Source organism: Lathamus discolor, chromosome 2, assembly GCF_037157495.1.
Source record: "Lathamus discolor isolate bLatDis1 chromosome 2, bLatDis1.hap1, whole genome shotgun sequence".
NCBI classification, from domain to species: Eukaryota; Metazoa; Chordata; class Aves; order Psittaciformes; family Psittacidae; genus Lathamus; species Lathamus discolor.
Genome location: NC_088885.1, coordinates 61532802 through 61553935, shown reverse-complemented (window position 1 = coordinate 61553935; position 21134 = coordinate 61532802). Strand labels below are relative to the sequence as shown.

General features: G+C 43.4%; 1 protein-coding gene and 1 pseudogene across 5 annotated transcripts; both read left to right on the top strand.

The window, feature by feature from the left end:
• The first annotated feature begins 96 nt into the window (after window positions 1–96).
• On the top strand, window positions 97–13122 carry LOC136009034 (probable 2-ketogluconate reductase; annotated as a pseudogene).
• A 734-nt stretch (window positions 13123–13856) lies between these two features.
• Window positions 13857–20656, top strand: LOC136008230 (probable 2-ketogluconate reductase). Of its 5 annotated transcripts, none has more exons than XM_065667170.1 (7): window positions 13857–14106; window positions 14943–14998; window positions 15491–15878; window positions 16716–16887; window positions 19083–19261; window positions 19782–19878; window positions 20265–20656. In XM_065667170.1, the coding sequence occupies exons 3-7, from the start codon at window positions 15497–15499 to the stop codon at window positions 20416–20418; spliced, it is 984 nt and encodes a 327-aa protein (XP_065523242.1). In that variant the 5' UTR covers window positions 13857–14106; window positions 14943–14998; window positions 15491–15496; the 3' UTR covers window positions 20419–20656. The 5 variants fall into 5 exon arrangements, with proteins under 5 accessions (XP_065523242.1, XP_065523245.1, XP_065523243.1 ...); XM_065667169.1 differs by lacking the exon at window positions 13857–14106 and adding an exon at window positions 14222–14456 and having other exon boundaries at window positions 15494–15878; XM_065667168.1 differs by lacking the exon at window positions 13857–14106 and adding an exon at window positions 14222–14456.
• Window positions 20657–21134: the final 478 nt, after the last annotated feature.

Here is a 21134-nt window from a genome sequence, read left to right as displayed (position 1 = left end):
TGAATTAAGTATTAATTCCCTGCTGAAATTTGACTGTATCCTGAAACACTTTTCAGCCAATATTGCAATACTCTTATTTTTATACCAAAACACTAAAGGAAGCAGACTGCTTTGAAATGATCATAGGCCTAACGTTTTCTAATGTAAGAGCTCTGCTGCACCTACATGTTACATCAAAGCAAAACCAATCACTGAAAATGTATCTTTGATTTTCCTGAGGAGATCCTTTGAAAAGCAAATTCCAAGAGATTTAGTTTCATCCAAAGGTGATGATTTTATCTTGACTGGCCATAAAAAAATGATAGATCCACCACTGAAATCACTGGGGTGAGGGTACAGCCTAAAGCAGAATTAGGGATCGGTCCTAACTTGCAGCTCAGGGCCAAGTTTTTTCTTACATTCTTTTCCTCATGAGCAAGCAACAGAGTCAGAAAACAGTAAATGTTTGTCACCTCCATAAAGTCAGGAAGCCTTTCCATTATGCTGCAGTATGGTCAGGCTTCTTGAAGGGATGGTAAAATGAAGTTTTAGCACAGGAATTGTAAACAGACCTACATTAGACATTCAGATATAAATAGTGAAATACTACTAACAAGACAACAGCAAGTATTGCTATACGGGATTCCAAGTTCTTCAGCCCTTGAACAGCTCTCTGCATTGCTCTTCCCAAAATCCCTATGGGAAATCAATGGTAGCTGTAAATGGTCTTTTTTTTTTTTTCTTTTTCGTTTTTTTTTTTTTTTAAGGCTGTCAATTCACAACCCTCTGACAAACAGATGGTCCGCAATTCCTGAATAAAAAACAAGTTTTAATCTGAGTGCCTAAGGTCTTCTTGGAAAACACGTGCCTAAGTATCGGTTATTTTGTTAATTTATGATAGCCTCAGGAGAAGGCACTGCAGTTCAAAAGTCACTGGGTGTCTCTTTGAGGCTGAGCTTTGAAGCTGCAAAAAGCTCTGCAAGGAAGCATTTAAAAATTAACCTGGTAACTCAAAGTTCATGATGAAGCTGTGCAATTGGTTTGCACGAACTGGATTTGGTCCACATTTTTCTAAACTAGTTAAACATTGTAATTTGTGGTTTCAGGGTAAGGAAGGAGATCTGTTGCACCAGACTACTGATGGTCTGAAACTAAGTCTTTAATGAGAAATAACTGTGTGTTGTGAGCCTATTGGCAGTGATACAAAACCTGACAGACCATGTGGGACAGAACTTGTTGAGACTTGGCTTATGTGAATGCCCATGTGTGTGTGAATAATTGGTAGTATACTTGAAATGACTGCTTTCTTGTCTTTTCTTGTTTACTTCCCTGTCTAAATATGTGGCTTATAAGATCTTGTCATAGGTGTCATGAAACAGGACATGAAAGTGATTATTCTTTAAAATGTTTGGTGAAAAAAAAATGTCTTTCTTCTGACACTTTGTGTCTTTCTTCTTTGTGCAGATCATGGGAGCAGAAGAGCTACCTGGGCTTTTAGTGAATTAAATTGGTGGCATACATGGGATGTCCACGTGGTGTTCCTGAAGAAACTTTTCTACCTCTTCATCATAAAGGAGTTCCTTGAAAACAGAAAGCATATGAGCAAAAAGGTCCAAGCAATCTATTTGCAGTGGCACAAACCAGTCATTGACGAAGAGCTCCTTCATAGTCTGCCAAACTTGAAAGTGATTGTGAATTCAGGAGCATGGATGGGTTGCCCGGATCTGAAACTTGTAGCTAGCTTTGGTGTGAAGATGGCTCATGCTCCGTGTGCTGTTTCCAACAGCACAGCAGATAGATAGACTAGTGGAAGGTAACATCTCAATTCTTTTGTGGCTTCTAAAGATCATACATTACCTACCAGTAACTTGACTTTTCCTACAATTATCTGCAGTTCATGTAGTTTCACATAAAATATGAAAATCTCAGTATGTTGGGTTAGCACATAGAACAATTGGTCTTTTTACATATTTTATATATAATATATATAAATTATTGCATTATACACAAACATAGATAACATGTATTTCAGCAAAGTATAAATAAAATTGTATGAGTTGAAAATACTTGGCAGAATTTAAACAAGTTTCATTCAAATACAGTGTTTTGCTTTATGGACCAAGTGTCCTTAGAGCTGGAATTAATTTTTTTTTTAGAAGAAATATGGCTGTAGACTTAGTTTCAAGTGAAAAGCACACTGAAGTATGCTTCCTACATATGAAAACTTTAAATTTCATCACCTTCTTCAGTGACTATGACATTTGGCTGACAGCAGACATGCTTCTTGATGTGATAACATTACATTGTTACAGACCAAAAGTGGGGGATGCCAAAGATCAGATGATAGCTGCAATCACAGGCTGGAAGAAGAAATTAAAGTGTGGGAGGCAGCAATGGATCACAGTAAGGGTATATGCTGAAAGCTGGGCCTGACAGAGGCATGAGTATATTCTCAGAGACTGAAATGGATTTGTGCAGAATAGGGGAATTTAAAGGGCGTGGGAGCAACAAGGCAGTTTGCTCCAGTTCCTGCTAGTTGCAGCCTTTCTATTTTCATCCACAATTTTTTCTTGCCATTTCCCCAAGTAGACCAACCTTTGGCTTGGTTAGACTTGCCTCACCCTAAATTTGTTTCTACCGCAGAAGGAGGAGATAATTTAAAAGTGTGATTAATTTCTTGTTCCATCTACATAAACTGTCCCTGGTCGCGTTTCTGATAGCTCTGCCCTGTCATGACTGTGTTTTATCCTGAGGTGTTTTTTGGTACTTTCATAATATTCTTATGTTTTAGAAGAGCTGGCAATATTAAAAAACTGAAATATCACTTAGCTAGCAGACTGGTAAGTGCTGTCTCTGCATATAAGTGTATTTTCTCTGTTGTAGAACTATACAGAATTTTGCAGGTTTAACAGATATCATGGAAATTACTGAGTAGTGATTTTTAAGGAAGTCACGCTTCTCTTTCCAAGGAGAATGGCAGAGGTGAACAGAAACCCTGTACTTAGTCTAAATAGCAAATCCCACATCTAGTGTTATTTTCTACATAACACTTCCAAACATGGTGGTCTTACTGGCAATAATTATTTTAATTGTTGGTGCAGAAGAGGGCAATATTTTTCTAGTTTAAAGCAGCAAAGAACTTTTAGGGGAGATTACATCAGAACGCTTTCTGCAGTATGGTGAGAATAAATGGGAATGTCACATGCATGTGGCGGAGAAAGAGGATGTATTAGGTACCTACGACATTACAAAAATTATTGCTATTTAAAATTGTGTGATTGTAACCTTTAAAAGTGTCCTATAGTAGTGCAAGTGTTGTTCCTTTGTGTTGGACCCCATTCATTTCTCATATTGCGGTGTTTTTCTTGCAGGTTACCACGTTGCAATATCTTCAGGTATGGAGTACTGCGAAGACAGTTTTCTGGGAGTTAAAGTTACTGGAGCTACTCTGGGGATCACTGGCATATAAGTGATATATCACTGGGTATGAGATTGCTCTGTGAGCCAAAGCATTTGAAATGAACATTTTGTACCACAACAGGACACAGTGGTAAAAATATGTCTTGATTAATTACAGCAGAAACTCCCTTTTAGATAGTCAGCATTTACTTTTCAAGGAATTATATCAAGAATGTAGCAAGAAATGAGGGAACAGGATCAAGATTAAAACAAGAGATAAAAACAAATGGTTACCTCAAATCAGTCTTGTAAGGAACTACTTGGTGATTAAACACTTGGAAACTTAATTTAGGTTTTATATCAGAAATTCCAATGTTTCCTAGACATGTGAGCAGAAAAAGGAAAATCAAGCTTATACCTTTTTTATTCTTACCATATCTTACTGTAGTGCCACATAACTCTACCTTTTGTTTATTTATTCCCTGTTTTTTGAAGTTCAGGAGTTACCTTGTTGAAACTGAATTACCGGAGAAACTAGAAAATACATGCTTGGCACAATGAGAAAACTGATTAACTTGCAAACTGTTCTTGAGAAAACCTTGTTTCTCTTCAAACCAGTAGGATTTTGCCAAGTACTTAACTGGATTTCACCCTTTCTAGTCCCTCCTATCCTGTGTATCTGGAAATCTGATCCTTGTTAGAGATTTAGCACAGTGTAAAGGTGAATAAGACCCCCATGTACAACTCAAGGCCAACTCAAGGCAATCAGGCAGCCAACAAGCGAAATAAATGTTTACTGCTATAAACTGTGATCTACCCTGAGAGAATTTTACTCCTCCCTAACTGAAAAGGGCAAGCTGCAGTGCAAGTATATGTGGCTTTCAGTGATTTTCTGCATATGCAGACTGTGCAGCACAGTACAACAGAAATGAAAAACCTGCTCATTTTAAAGTACATTTACACTTCAAGCTTATGTGCTGAAGTGAGATGCACTCTGCATGCTGCAAAACTGGCTGTAGTTCCAGTTATTTACTTGCTTAATCTCTGGTTGTTGACCTGGACACTGAAAGAAAACAATAAAATGCATGTGTTAGGAGATACGTGGTCCAAAGTTACACTGAAGTTATTTTCTTAGTGTAACTTCTTTATTTATAGGTTAAGGAGGAGATAATTCAAAGCTATTCTCTTGCAGCCTGGAGCAGAAGATTGTACACACAATATCATATCATTGCTTCTTTAGTTCCAAAAGTTCAGTCAGATAGGTTTACAAAGAACAGGAGAAATGGCAAGTATTCTTTTTGATTGTGAAAAGTTAAAACTAAAAATCTCTCTCTGCTTTGATAACTTTTTGTGTTGAACACTTTGTTTTGTGAAAGTCCTAGGGCAGCCCGGAGCATGCTGAAGAGTTGCCTTGCTGATTCCACTCATCAGAAAATGACAGATTCACTGGAGGATGAGAACAGGATGAGAACCAATAGCATGCTTAGAGCTCACACAGATGAGTTCTGGTGAATACCACTACTATGGTTTGAGTGCTTACTGCAGCCCCTGAGGTACACTTTCCCCACAGGGGATCCTGCAGAATGGACCATGTGCTGCCATCTGTTCCAGTGCTTAGCCTTTGTCCACTTGCAGACTTTAAAAGAAAGCTCTGGACCCTGCGCTGCAGTGGCTGAGATGCAGGCACACAATCCATCCCCTGCTGTAGACCTTGGAGTCTTCCAGAAGGGCCTAAACAGCTAGCTGAGACTAAATCCATCTTTGTTTGCCTCCTCTTTGCTGCATGACTGTGATAATCAGATCCCTTATTTTGTATACCATTGATACCACTGCAGAAAATATTTTCATGACTGATGTCCTGACATACCATGTGATCCCTTTTTTTCCCCACCAGGAAAGAGCAAGAGGAGCAACCTGTCAGTGCCTCTTACAGTGAAACAATAGACGACTTGCTCCAGCAGGCAGATCATGTAATGGTGATGGCAAGCTTGACACCTCAGACTCACAGTCTGATTGAGGAAAGAGAGATGGAGCTGATGAAAACCACAACTCCTCTTACTGATACCAGCTGAGGTGTCCTTCAGAACCGTTGACTGGCCTGACAAGAAAGTATGAGCTGTCTCCAGTTGTGTTACATGCAGCACCTCCCTGCATCCACTGCATGCCTGATCCATACACCAAGGACAGATCAGGCATGGCAAAAATTCTTCTCACCTTCTATTCTCTTTTCATTCTCAGATTATTACCTGCAAGTGGCACTCAAAGACATTCAAAATGAGGTGTAGCAGTTGACCAAGATCCACTGGTGGCTGCTATGCAGACTGGCAATCTTGAGGTGCTACCAGGGCCCCTGCTTTGGATGACAGGTACCTGAAACCACTGCCATCTCTGTTTATTTCTCAGAAAGGATGTGTGAGCTATGAATACAAATGGGATGCAGCCCAGATGTTGGGTTTGATAACAGGCCAAAAGGAAGGCTGGGTGCCAGAAAACAGCAGAAGGGGGCCTGTGTGTCCCAGGGAACATTAAACACCCTCCACAGAATCACAATAGCAAGCTGCAGCAGTGCTTCACTTACAAATTGCTTTAACTAAAAGTGCAGCTTGCCATGAATGGATGGAAACTACTTATGGAGTCTTCCCTTCTTGGATCTGCTGGATTGCCCCTAGATTTCCCTCCCAACAGGCTTGTTTCCCCAACACAGGGCTGAAGTACTGCCTATCTTTTGGGCCCAAAGGCTACTTAACTTCTGTAAAAACACACCTCTATTAGAATGGTGTCTCATGTAGTTAACTTTGATGGCATTTTGGCCTGGGGGATATTTGGTCATATCTGTGTGCCAGGACATCACTATCCATTATCTGAATTGCATAAGTATAGCTCAGACCATTGTGTAGGATTAATGTGTCAGGAGGGCTTAATCTCTCTTCTGACATAGTTCAAATTCCTAGCTAATGACAAAAGTCTGTTTCTGGACAAAAGAGCCCAGTATAAACTTTTTGCTTCTACTTTTAACGTCCAAACTTAGCTAACACAAGTTATCAGGTTCTGTGGATGTAAGTGAAACTTGTAAATTTATATTTAATTAGCATTATATATAAATACAGTGCAAAATCTAAAGTTGGATTTCTCTTTATTTGGATGAACAGTAGATACTTATCTTTTTTTCTTTCTCCCAGATATCATATGTTGTTCCAATTAAATAAAGTCATTATGCCTCACCTTGGCATTAAAGCAGATAGGGCCGCCTACATGATAACAGAGGAAGCAATTGAAAATGTACTAGCAGCTCTTCATTGCCTACCCATGCCCTGTGAAGTGCTCCCTAGCTGATGTGCAAAAGAGTATCACAGCTCTCTTTATTCTCTTCCCCCCCATCAGCTCTAAAGGTTTTTGTTCTTACATTTTGCTCATTGAGAGAAACCTGTTCCAAGTGGAAATGAAAAGCCCTGGCTTGGTCTCTCACATGTCATTAAAAACCAGCTTTTACATTTTAATTTCCTCACAATTAGACAAATACATTACTTTTCACTTCCAACCGAAGATAAATGCATGCAGACTTTAAGTAGCTCAGGGAAAAACAATTTCTAATTGCCAATGCACTTCTTGGTAGGTTACATAGTCCTAAAGAAAATGTCATTTTAGACTACATAATTCACTTTGTTCCCATTCTATTACCTATCAAAACCAACCAAGTAAGCTTCATGGCTAGAAATATTACTGACTTTCCATGTGGAAGTCTTCATTTAAACTAGCTCCTGAGACACAAAATGCTGAGGTAAAAGTCAGCTTTCAGAAATGTACTCAGAATCTATTTAAAGCAGACTGCATTTTGGAAGACATTTTAGAGTACTAGCACTAAGGAAAATTAGTCTTCAAGACGAACATGCTACCATGTTTGTAATACTAAATTTATGTGCAGTCTACCTCCAGATTTTCAGCTTTCTACAAATACTTGGACATACACCTGGAGCCCTCTAAGCCTCCAGCACCATTCTGTAAATAAGCGGGAACACAAAAGTCTATGAAAACACATATAGCATTAAAATAAAAATCTATGTTTTGTATCACTGCTTCTGGACTTTCACAAGAATAACTATATTTGAAACAAGATACAACAGCGAGCTTCACTACTGTTACTGCAACTACTATAATGGAAAAAGTCAAAATCCCACGGCTTATCCTCCATTAGGAATAGCACCTGTATTACAATTAATCATTCAAATTCCACAGGAAAAAGTACTCTTTCAACAGAAGAGTGCTTATCCACCTCACTAAAGCTTTGTAAGAAACAGTCTGCTGTCCTCTCAGTTGTGTTTACATACTCTCTGTTGTCTTAAGACAAGTCCAAAAGACAAGTAAACCAGTGCACAACTCAAAGTAACAGTGCTATGCATTTTATTATATAGTGTGACTTTATGAATAGTATGATAATATAATCTATCAGTAAAATTGATAGCAAAGTTGCCATTAAGTGCAGCTAGGATTTTGCCGGTAGTCTCACACATCTTTACAGAGCCATTTCCACTTCCTTTTACTTGCTGAAGATAGTCACTAGTTGGCATTCCACAGACAGAAAATCATCACTTGTGATGCAGAGAAAACCCCAGGAACAAACTCACCAACAGTTTTCAAGTTGACAAGCAGCTATTCTTTATTGCGGCACAGGGAGACACAGAGGATAGCTCCTCCTAACGTGTATCACCGTATTGCTACACAGGCCATCCTTACATAGTCACTGGGCATACATACATATTCATGAGGCTACACATGAATTACATCATTTTCCAGAAAGTTTCCCCCATGCAAACAAAATTGTGATGGTGGTCTTTGAGGGTCGTTTACTTCTCCCAACAATCTTCATAACTTCTGGCAGTCTTTGAAGCACCGACTTAATTAACATTACAGACATAGCAATCATCCTGTCCTTCTACTTACCAGTTAGCGTAACTGCACCCATCCTGGACATCTGCTAGTCCCAGATACTCCCCATCCCCAGGTCCTGTTTTTCTGTTCTGTTTTTCTTACACTTTTGGTACTAAGGTCCTAAGGACCTAAAACTATGTCAACTACCTTCAAGCACCTCAGTTATTTTCTATTACAATGCCATCAGACTTAACATTGCTTAGAACTGATTACATTTTGTGCTTTTGTGCCTCCTTGTCTCACTTGAAGGATGACTTTCCCAAATGTCCTCCGGAAGCAACTACCTCTCTTGTCAAACTGCATTGTGTTCTGGTTTTGGCTGGAGAAGGGTTAGTTTTCTTCCTAGTAAGGCTGTGTGGTACTTAGTTTTCTGCTGCAGTTAAATCACAATACACTGCAGAAATTGGCCCTTTGTTTCCTGCCTTTCCTTGATCTATGAATATTTATTAAATAGTATCAAATTACAGTTAAGGAAACCTTCCTGTGCTTATTAGATGCCTATCTCTGCTATTCTACTTAACACAATAAATGCAATCTTGCAGTTACTAAAAATGGATCAAAAAATGCAATGGCCACATGAGCAAAGATATGATCAATTACAGTTCACTCCATTAATTCAAATTTGTATTAATGTTTTAAACATTTTGAAGAATGAAGAGTACATGATCTGGAATAAAGAGCTGCTAAGTGTTCTACTGGGAAAGCCGACCTTGCCTATGGCAAATAGATGGGTTAGTGGTAACATTTCATGATGGTTTAGAGCCAGTGAAAACAAATGCATCACTTGGGTTAGCCTTGCTTGAAACATCAAACCTGTGAATGCAGATTTCCTGCCTCTACTTTTTTTGTCCTATGAATCCTGATCACAGCAACCTGGTCTAGCGGAAAGTGTCCCTGTCCATGGCATGGGGGTTGGAACTGGATGAGCTTTAAGGTCTCTTCCAACCCAGACCAGTGTATGATTCTGTATAATATTGCTTTATGACACATAGCATAGACATGGGAAATGCATGTCTTCATCCAGTTTCATGTTTAATTTAGTCTATACATTCCACCTGGGAAATGTACACATTATACTATGCAGAAGTCTTTTGGGCTAATACAATACTTCAAAGGTCCTAAGAAACAACCCTAAGAAACAATTATTATGCAAGCAACTTACTAACACTGCAGGCATCTGTTTGCCCTGCAGTATCACATGGACACCAAAGGCAGTATTTAATGATGGGAATGAAGTTCACGGACTGTGCATCACTTCTTTCCCCACACCCACAGACATGTATATTCAGAGAACTTGGTCACAATACTGGTATAATAGATCCCCTTCTATAACAGAAAATGAACAGCACTCTGCAACACTATGTAATTCAGCTTCACATACTACATGGAGGTCTATAAGGTACTCTACAAATTAAATCTACTTAGAACATGATAGTGCACTGGTGTAACACTCTCATCGTGGTTTACCTTCATCAGACTTGGCTTATGGTAACTGCGGTTTAATTGCTGCCCACACTGTGACATTCTGTGCCTCAGTGATTTGGATAGCTCTTCAATCACTCATACTATAAATGGTTCCCTGACCTCTTCTGTCATATATGTTGCTATACAGATACATTACTTACAGAGATATATCAGCTCCTGAACCATAATGTGAAAATTAGACATTCAAGTTGCACAAAAAAACTTAGAAACCATCTGTTACTCTGCATATACAACCACATAACACATCCATTTTCTTGACACTCGATGTGCATGTCCTGAATTTTTGCTTACAAAAAGAGTAATATTCCTCTATTATTTTTTTACCTCCTCTGACTAAGTCCTCCTTCTTTTTTTTCATTCAGATTTGTTGATATGATATGCAGAGGGAAAAATGACCATGTTGTCCTTCCAAAGTTGGGGTTTTTTTTAACCTTTATGAGTAAATATGGTAGACTTTCTTAGAATCAAATCATAGAATAGTTAGGGTTGGAAAGGACCTTAAGATCATCTAGTTCCAACCCCCGTGCCATGGCCAGGGACACCTCCCGCTAAACCATGGTGAGAATGACTTGGGTCTTTGAGAGGGCTTTACAATTGTCCTTTGGTCTCAGGTACTGTAACATGAGCAGTAAGTTAAAAGATCACCCATTATGTCTTATCAGCAAACTTGGAAGCAGTTGATGTGAATGGGTTTGTCAGAGGTTTTTTAAAGGGGAAAATTCAAGTATACCTTACTAAGAATGCAGTTAACACGCTGTGATTTGATCGTGCTAGGCAATGAATTTTTGCTTTACCCGTCTGAACTTTAAATACATGTAAGCAAATGATACTCAAAAATCATCCCCAGGCTAATTAGAACCATTTATGCTTTGGTACAACTGTGACATTTTATTATGCTTTATCTTTCCATTAGTCATTTTATAGAGGATTTGGTGTTAAACTAGACTGCCTTGATGTTGAGCATATCAAAGTGTGTTTGATAGAATTCAAGAAGGCACGATATTGGAATCCATTCTTTTGCAAAGAAGTACAGGAGTCAGGAGAGACAGCAGCACACAAGGGCTGGTTATTATATGAAGGAAAAGACCTTCATGTGTGCAATGAAATCTGTCACTGCTGTCTGCCATCAAAGTCAACTGATTCTTTGTGCCACATAAACTCACATGCAAATAACGTCATGACCAACAGAGACCATACCGTAGCTGGTATTCACAGATAGTATGCAAAGAACCAGCATGCTTGATGTTAATGCAAAATCTCTGATTATTCTGATATTAACAGCTCAGAAACGCAACACATAATAGCACCTCTCCTATCAAGACGGACTGAAAGACTTGGGCTTCCTCAGCCTGGAGAAGACTCAGAGATCTCAAAGCAGATTCCAGACAAGAAATCTGGAGAGGGGCTTTTGACAAGGGCAGGTAGGGACAGGACAAGGGGAATGGCTTTAAACTGATAGAGGGGAGACTGAGATGGGATCTGAGGCAGAAGTTCTTCCCTGTGAGGGTGGTGAGGCCCTGGCACAGGTTGCCCAGAGAAGCTGTAGCTGCCTCATGCCTGGCAGTGTTCAAAACTGGCAGGCTACCCCATGCCCTCCACTGCCGGGCTGAGGCCTGCTGCCCACAGCCCAGCTCCTCCAGTCCCATGAGTGGGGTCACCCGGGCAACTGCAAATGCCTTAAGGAAGGGCTCAACCCCCCGTAAGGCTGGGAAAGTAGCCGCTACTCCACGCTCTGGCTGCTTGCAAAATGGGGGAGGACAGGGGCGCTGCCCTCATAGTGAGCTTGGAGTGTTAGAAGCCCACATATACATGCATAATGTCCTGCTTAAGCTTGTTAGTTATTTAGTGCAGTGCTGTTGCTAATGTTCATCACAGCCCACTCGGAGGTGTGGCATTGTACTTCATCTTACTGTGCCTTTTAAAATTCCTATCCAACTCTGCTGCATGTACCCAAGCTTCCCCCTCCAACTTCACCACACTTCCTCTGCTGCCACTTCTGCTTCGGGAACATCACTGGCCCTGCTGTATGCGTGACCACCGTGCCCAAAAGGATGGTGAGAGAACAGTAGGAAATATGAAAACGAGTATCTTTCTTACTGTAACCCAGGTCTGGTTGTGGATCAGGATGCTTTGGTGGAAGCCCTTCAAAAGAAAGTTATTAAAGCAGCCGCTCTGGATGTGACGTATCCTGAACCTTTGCCAAGGTAGGAGATGTATTTAGGTGAAGTATAAATGAGTGTATGTGTGTGGTTCGTGGTTCAAAGTAAGTACAAGTTTGTGAGCGTTTGCGAAGTTACACAATTTTGTTAGTAGAGGTACATGATGGACGTGCACGGGTCCTACCAAAACAATGTCCCCAGTCCTTCCATCCTAGCCAAACAAATTTCACGCTGACTCATTTGGAGGTTTTGTTGCATAAAAACCGCACGGGCAAGGCAGTAGTTTGAACTGCACTGAGTATGCTGCGGTCATGCCATTATGTTTTATTCCTCATTATCATTTTAAATAGTTCCCTGGCCGCCTCAAGGTGATGAAATAACAGATGAATGCTCTGTGAGTGACTGGCTGAGTACTTATTTTCCTTTTCCAGGGATCACCCCTTGTTAAAGCTGAAGAATATTATAATAACTCCTCACATTGGAAGCGCCACCAAAAAGACACGCCGCCTGATGATGGAAGACATGACAGAAAGCATACAAGCAGGTCTTACAGGTCTTCCTATCCCTAATGAAGTATTACTGTAAAGCGGCCTGAATTTAATGTTACTGTCATTAGTGTTTCTCCTGGTGTGATGAAACAGTCATTTGGTCACTCTTCATGCAATTATCCCTGGTGTGTATGTACAGATCAAATGTGTAATTGTTCTGGTTTCAGCTGGGATAGAGTTAATTTCCTTCCTAGTAGCTGGTGCAGTGCTGTGTTGTGGCTTTAGTCTGAGAACAATGCTGATAACACAGTGATGTTTTAGTTGTGTTCGGTAGCACTTATTCTGATCATGACTTTTCAGTCTCTCACGCCCTGCCAGTGAGGTGGGACACAAGAAGCTGGGGGGCAGCAGAGACAGGACACCTGACTCAAACTAACCAAAGGGGTATTCCGTACCACAGCACATCATGCCCACTATATAAACTGGGGGGAGTTACCTGTAAGGGACTGATGACTGCTCAGGTCAGGCTGAGTATCAGTTGGTGGTTGGTGAGCAATTGCATTGTGCCTCACTGGTTTTTTTTCTTTCCCCTTCTAGTTTTATGTTCTCTCCCCTTGTTAGTTCCCTTATCATTAGTATTAGTACTATTATACTGTACTTTAGTTATTAAAGTGTTCTTATCTCAACCTGCATGTGGGCTTCACATTCTTTCAGTTCTCCTCCCCATCCTGCCTGGATGGGGGGGGGGAAGGAAAGGGAGGTGGGGTGTGAGTGAGTGGCTGCATGTTACTGAGGTATCTGCTGTGTTTAAAGTATTACATTAGTGAATGGCTTTGATTTATTTAAATTTCCAAAAGCCATTCAGTTTGGAAAACCGCAGTCTTTTGTCATGAACTTCAATGAAAAACTCAAGTCTGGAGTCTTACATTGGTGTAATTTATTTTGTAAAACATATAATCATTTTCGCTCACATCCTCTTTAAAATGCCCATCAACGTTACATCAAATTGAAGGACGTTTAAATCGTATTCTAGTGTCACCGACGAACTACATGGCACAGCAACCTGTGTCGGGCTGATGGACCTGCCCATCCTGACGCTACGGCGGCAATGTACCCTTGGGGAGCAGTTTGCAAGGCCTTGCTGGGGAAACGCAGCAGCCAGCCTTAGTTTCACTTCCCAGGCATCTCACCCACCTCCGGCCCTGCGCTTGGCTGTGCGGACGCATGAGCCTCCCCGCGGCTCGGCCCTCTCTTCCCCCGCGGGGCCGGCAGAGCTACTCACAGCCGCCCGCCGGCTCCCGCTGCTGTGTCACTGCAGGCGGGGGCAGCCGCGCCGCCAGGGGGAGCTGGCACCGCCGGAGCAGCCGCCGCAGGGAGCCCTGCAGTGCCGGGTCAGGTCCGGCCCGGGTGGTCTTCAGCGGGGCGGGCTGCTGGGCCGGCGGTGCTGCCGGTGTTGCTGCGGCTTGGCAAGCGAGCACCGGGCCGGAGGTGCCGGTGCTGTAGATACTGGGAAGTTCTTCCCTGTGAGGGTGCTGAGGCGCTGGCACAGGGTGCCCAGAGAAGCTGTGGCTGCCCCATCCCTGGCACCGTTCAAGGCCAGGTTGGACGGGGCTTGGAGCAACCTGGTCTGGTGGAAGGTGTCCCTGCCCGTGGCAGGGGGTTGGAACTGGGTGAGCTTTAAGGTCCCTTCCAACCGAAAACCACTTTGTGATTCTTCAACTTTTGCCCCCCCCGTCACGTCCTTTCCTTCACCTTCACCCCAACCGCCGGCCCGCGGGAGCAAGTTGGGCGGCCGCAGGCACCGGACCGGCACAGCGCTGCGCGCACGGCCAGCCAGGCAGCCCCGGCTTAGGCGGCCCCACTCCGCCCTCGCCCTCCTACGGACCGGCCCCGCGGCTGGGCGCGGCGGCGGCGAGCGGCGCCGGCGCTGGTGCGTGCTGTGTGCAGCCCGGGGCACCGGCTGTCCTCCGCGTCTCGGCCCACGCCGCAGCCCCGCGACAGGAGGCCGGCAGTACCTTCGGTAGGACCGGGGTTGCGGGGCTCGAGTGTCTCCCGGGGTCTCTGAGCCGCGCTCGAATTGGCTGGGAGCGGGACGGGGACAGTATGATCACTTCTCCCGTGCCCTCCTGGGCCGGGTCGAGCCCTGCTGCCCACGGCCCAGCTCCTCCAGGCCCATGAGCAGGGTCAGCGGGACAACTTCAAGGCTTTAAGGAGGGGCTCAGCTCGCTCGCAGCCGCTACTCCACGCTCCGGCGGCTGGCGACATGGGGCAGGAGGGAGCGCTGCCCCCGTCAAGCAGTCGGTGGTGAGCAGCGGCGACTTGCTACCGCTGCCCTGGGGCTGCGCATCCCGGCGTGCTCAGCCAGGGGGAAAGGGGGGCCAGCTAGTGTCTGCCCGGTATGCAATAGTCTGTTCAGCACCGCAGATGCTGTGGCTCCGAGTGGCCAAAGAGGCAGCGTGGGGGTCTCTTGTCTTTAACCTGAGATAAGAGAGTTGGTTCTTTCCAGAGACAACAGAGTGAAGAGTTGTCAGGACACCAAAGGAGACCAAGGGAAAACAAAGGGTAAGCTTATGTTCAGGAAGTTAACTGGTAACTCCAAAGTTCATAGCTCACAAATTATAGCTCTGTTCTATTAAACAAGACTTTTTCCTGAGATAAGGAATGCTAATTAATTAATATGGTTGCTTGGGTGGCAATCAAAGGTAGAACTTGGGGGCTAAAAGATACTCTCTCACTCACATGGTCACATTCTTAAAGTATCAAGACTTCAGCCTTTAAATACTGAATAGTGATCGGGATAGCATCTGGTAGCTCTTGTTTAAGTGTTAGCATAGCTGGTGTGCTAGAAACAATTAACAACATAGTATAAAAATTGAACATCCTTCTGAATAACACAGGAAGAATGCAATAAAAGTTGAGCATGTGAGTATGTTTAGCCAGCTCTGTCATCAAGTGGGAAAACAGCAGGTAATGAAGCCAATCAACTCCTGTTTCTTCAAAGAAGGTACAATGGGTCTCCTAAGGATATGTCTTTTTGGTCTCTCATTGCTTTAGTAGGCCATGGAGGGTCAGGAACTGCCTTATGTGCTCATTGACTGTATAGGAGGGAAGCATGGAGTATATGAAGACCACGTTGAATTTCTGGAGAAACATTTTCATCTCATCAGCATGAAAGAGTATCTTGAAAACAAGAAATCTCTCAGTGAAAAGATCAGAGCTATTTATATGTGGTATCACAAACCAGTTATTAATGAAAAGCTGCTCCAGGGCTTGCCTAACTTGAAGATAGTTGCAAGCTCTGGAGTGGGAATAGATCACTTGGACCTGCACCTCCTATCCAGCTATGGTGTGAAGGTGGCCAACACTCCATTTGCTGTTTCCACTGACACTGCAGACTTTGGGATGGCTTTGATGCTGGCATCTTCCAGGAGACTTGTGGAAGGTAATAACTGAAATGGTTTTAGTCTTTTTTGAGAAAAGGTGACCTTTCAAAACAAGCAGTTAGCAAGCCTGTGCTGATGCCAAGGTAAGCTTAAAAGTAGAAATAAAGGAAAACAGAGGGATGAGGAAAAAGTTAAGACAAACCTGTCATGTTGACAATAACTTGCATGCATTGTGTACCATTTCCAAACAGGCGCATCAGCAAGGTAGGTGTGTTCCTTCTTCAGACAGCCCTAAATTCAGGCCTCTTCTTCCATAGCCCATAGCCACTTAGTCATTTTGTTTACTGCAGTCCTTGCTTTTCAAGTTTTACTAAAAGGGGATTGAAAGGAGATATTTTCAAGTAGGCTTGAATCCTGTCTTTGCCAAACTGACATGTATCTGAGGCATTATGCACAAGCTGTCCAGAAATCCCTCCACCACGCTCTGTGTTTCTTTTCTGGGCCGACTTTGTTGTTTCTACAAGACAGCTGGGAACCGTGTTTTGACCTTACTGAAAGTCTTGATGATAATACAACTGATTCATCAGTTGCACATCGAAGGGAGATTGCTGCTTTGGCCTTAACTTCCTTGTTTGCCAAAGAGGGGCTGGATATGTTTCTATCCTTAGCAAGAAATCAATGTCAGATGTCGTGTTAATGGTACAACATTATCCGCTTCTTGTCCAGAAACACAACAATAACAACCAAAAATATTCTATGATCGTATGATTGTTACTGTTCCTGTGCTTCTGCCTTGTTTTATGATAAAAAGTCAAAAAAGCCCTGCAACCCAACCTAGTAACCTGATGCCAGGACATCCTTTACATGACACGTTTTCGTCTTTTCCCTCCTCCAAGGCTATCAGATGGCAGTCTCCCCCGACACAGAGTATTTCCCTGCAGACTGGCTGGGGGCTGAGGTTTCTGGGGCAACCCTGGGGATCGTGGGAATGGGAACCATTGGCTACAAAGTGGCGCAGAGAGCCAAAGCCTTTGAGATGAAGATTCTGTACCACAACAGGAATCAGAGGTAAAGCAGGTTGCATCTCCATGGAAAGTATTTTATCACTGCTTTTAAGCGTTGTTTGTACCTTTCACTATCAAACTGATCTCCTGTTTTCTTTGTGCAAGATCAGGACAATGTGCTCTCTGTATTATTCTTACAAAATATTGTGCCAAGAAGCAGCAAGAGCCACAGATCATGGTCAGGTTCACACTAAAGTCCAAATCATCAGGCAAGCACACAGGGCAGAGGCCAGACAGGGGCTGAGGAGAGCTGGACCAGCCCTGCTGTATCACTGGGACAGGAGCTGATAGCCCCAAGGGGAGCTGCCATGGGGTCCTGGGATGTGGGGAAGCCCTGGGGATTGGACAGGGACAGCCAGGACTGGTGGTGTCTTCTGGGCCATGACAAAAAGTCTCTGCTATATTAATGTCACTTTATTTGGGGTGGCAGAGTACATATATACCTGCTGCAAGATGGTAATTAATTTCAACAAAGGCAGGAAGGAATGGGAAACATACATCTCACTGGTCTCCCTGAGTCTTCCTGTCATGTTGGTGACACTGTAATAGACTGAGGAAAGGAGAAGTACTCTGGGAGGATTTAGCTCCCAGATTTAACCTTTTTACATTTAACTTTTAACATGGTTAAGAAGGATTTAACGATGCCAAGTGCAAGGTGCTACACCTGGGTCGGAGCAATCCCAGGCACAGCTACAGGTTGGGCAGAGAAGAGATTCAGAGCGGCCCTGCAGAGAAGGACTTGAGGGTGTTGGTTGATGAGAAAATGAACATGAGCCGACTGCAGTGCGCGCTCACAGCCCAGAAAGCCAACCGTATCCTGGGCTGCATCAAAAGGAGTGTGACCAACAGGTCGAAGGAGGTGATCCTGCCCCTCTACTCTGCTCTCGTGAGACCTCACCTGGAGTATTGTGTGCAGTTCTGGTGTCCTCAACATAAAAAGGACATGGAACTGTTGGAACAAGTCCAGAGGAGGGCCACGAGGATGATCAGGGGACTGGAGCACCTCCCGTATGAAGACAGGCTGAGGAAGTTGGGGCTGTTCAGCCTGGAGAAGAGAAGGCTGCGTGGAGACCTCATAGCAGCCTTACAGTATCTGAAGGGGGCCTATAAGGATGATGGGGAGGGACTCTTCGTCAGGGACTGTAGTGACAGGACAAGGGGTAACGGGTTCAAACTTAAACAGGGGAAGTTTAGATTGGATATAAGGAGGAAGCTCTTTACTGTAAGGGTGGTGAGGCACTGGAATGGGTTGCCCAAGGAAGTTGTGAATGCTCCATCCCTGGCGGTGTTCAAGGCCTGGTTGGACATAGCCTTGGGTGACATGGCTTAGTGTGAGGTGTCCCTGCCCATGGCAGGGGGGTTGGAACTAGATGATCTTAAGACCCTTTCCAACCATAACTATTCTATGATTCTATGATTCTAACTCCTGTGACTTAGGGGAGGCAGGGACACAGGCAGAGACATCATCTCACCCTTTCAGAGCCAGCTGACAGTGAAGAGCTGAACTTGCTAGCCTGTTTGCTTTCTTCTAGATGAGGTGTATGTGCCCTTCACGTGTGCTGTGACTCCCATCAGGCCCTTGCCATCTTTTTATTTGTGGGAATCTAATGGGAGCTGGGCAGTACTTGCCCCAGCTTTGTCCTGATGCTTATGGAATGCACCAGCAGGTCCTGTAACGTGTTGTTTCAGTGAAGCAGCGCTGATGCACGAAGCAGGTTGTCTGTTGCTGAAACAAATTTCAGAAGACTTAACCCCGGCCCTGTCTTGTGGCTTTCTTCAGTAATTTTTAGACAAGCTACTTTACAAAGGCAAGGGAATTCATGTCAAACATCAGTCTTGCTTTTGGGCTGGAAGAGAAACCCCATCACAAGCAGAAGCTGTGACAGAAATGCATTTATTTATTGTTTATTCAGTGCATTTACATGATTCTTGTATGCATGATTCTTTATGTACACAATTCTTTACATTACCCATTTCTTACTTGCCCTTCCCACAGGTAGAGCACTGCACAATTGTGTGCACTTGGTATTGTGGGAAACAGTGTGACATTTTTCTTTACTGAGTTTCAGTCAGATAACAGTCTTAACTGCTTTGCATTATGGAATGAAGAAAATTATTAAGAAACCTTTTATCTAAAGGTGATTTGAACTTTTTTCTTATTGCTTACTGCTGGACTTAATTTTGTTTCTTTCCTTTCAGAAACAAGGAAGAAGAAAGTGCCGTTGGAGCTGTTTACTGTAAGAAGATAGATGATTTGCTCCAGCAGTCAGATTTTGTGTTGCTGTCTGTGGCCCTGACTCCACAGACACACAAACTGATTGGGAAGAGGGAGCTGGAGCTGATGAAACCCACAGCTACTCTGATAAACATCAGCAGAGGTAGGATGCACGATAAACAAAACTGCATTATGGTTTGCCGGTATAAAAAGTCCCGGGAAAACCCAGCCCTGTAAGTGTCTCTCACTCTGAAATTTTTGGTAAATTGTCTGGATTACTAGATTATTTAGATGTCCATGGACACATCTCACAAAAACTTTTAAACATTCTGTAATTTTGAGCAAGTAGGTTAGTGAGCTTGGAGTGTTAGAAGCCCACGTATACATGCATAATGTCCTGCTTAAGCTTGTTAGTTATTTAGTGCAGTGCTGTTGCTAATGTACATCACAGCCCACTCGGAGGTGCGGCATTGTACTTCATCTTACTGTGCCTTTTAAAATTCCTATCCAACTCTGCTGCATGTACCCAAGCTTCCCCCTCCAACTTCACCACACTTCCTCTGCTGCCACTTCTGCTTTGTGAACATCGCTGGCCCTGCTGTATGCGTGACCACGGTGCCCAAAAGGATGGTGAGAGAACAGTAGGAAATGTGAAAACGAGTATCTTTCTTACTGTAACCCAGGTCTGGTTGTGGATCAGGATGCTTTGGTGGAAGCCCTTCAAAAGAAAGTTATTAAAGCAGCCGCTCTGGATGTGACGTATCCTGAACCTTTGCCAAGGTAGGAGATGTATTTAGGTGAAGTATAAATGAGTGTATGTGTGTGGTTCGTGGTTCAAAGTAAGTACAAGTTTGTGAGCGTTTGCGAAGTTACACAATTTTGTTAGTAGAGGTACATGGTGGACGTGCACTGGTCCTACCAAAACAATGTCCCCAGTCCTTCCATCCTAGCCAAACAAATTTCACGCTGACTCATTTGGAGGTTTTGTTGCATAAAAACCGCACGGGCAAGGCAGTAGTTTGAACTGCACTGAGTATGCTGCGGTCATGCCATTATGTTTTATTCCTCATTATCATTTTAAATAGTTCCCTGGCCGCCTCAAGGTGATGAAATAACAGATGAATGCTCTGTGAGTGACTGGCTGAGTACTTATTTTCCTTTTCCAGGGATCACCCCTTGTTAAAGCTGAAGAATATTATAATAACTCCTCACATTGGAAGCGCCACCAAAAAGACACGCCGCCTGATGATGGAAGACATGACAGAAAGCATACAAGCAGGTCTTACAGGTCTTCCTATCCCTAATGAAGTATTACTGTAAAGCGGCCTGCATTTAATGTTACTGTCATTAGTGTTTCTCCTGGTGTGATGAAACAGTCATCTGGTCACTCTTCATGCAATTATCCCTGGTGTGTATGTACAGATCAAATGTGTAATTGTTCTGGTTTCAGCTGGGATAGAGTTAATTTCCTTCCTAGTAGCTGGTGCAGTGCTGTGTTGTGGCTTTAGTCTGAGAACAATGCTGATAACACAGCGATGTTTTAGTTGTGTTCAGTAGCACTTACTTATTCTGATCATGACTTTTCAGTCTCTCACGCCCTGCCAGTGAGGTGGGACACAAGAAGCTGGGGGGCAGCAGAGACAGGACACCTGACCCAAACTAACCAAAGGGGTATTCCGTACCACAGCACATCATGCCCACTATATAAACTGGGGGGAGTTACCTGTAAGGGACTGATGACTGCTCAGGTCAGGCTGAGTATCAGTTGGTGGTTGGTGAGCAATTGCATTGTGCCTCACTGGTTTTTTTCTTTCCCCTTCTAGTTTTATGTTCTTTCCCCTTGTTAGTTCCCTTATCATAAGTATTAGTACTATTATATTGTCCTTTAGTTATTAAAGTGTTCTTATCTCAACCTGCATGTGGGTTTCACATTCTTTCAGTTCTCCTCCCCATCCTGCCTGGATGGGGGGGGGGAAAGGGAGGTGGGGTATGAGCAAGTGGCTGCATGTTACTGAGATACCTGCTGGGTTTAAACC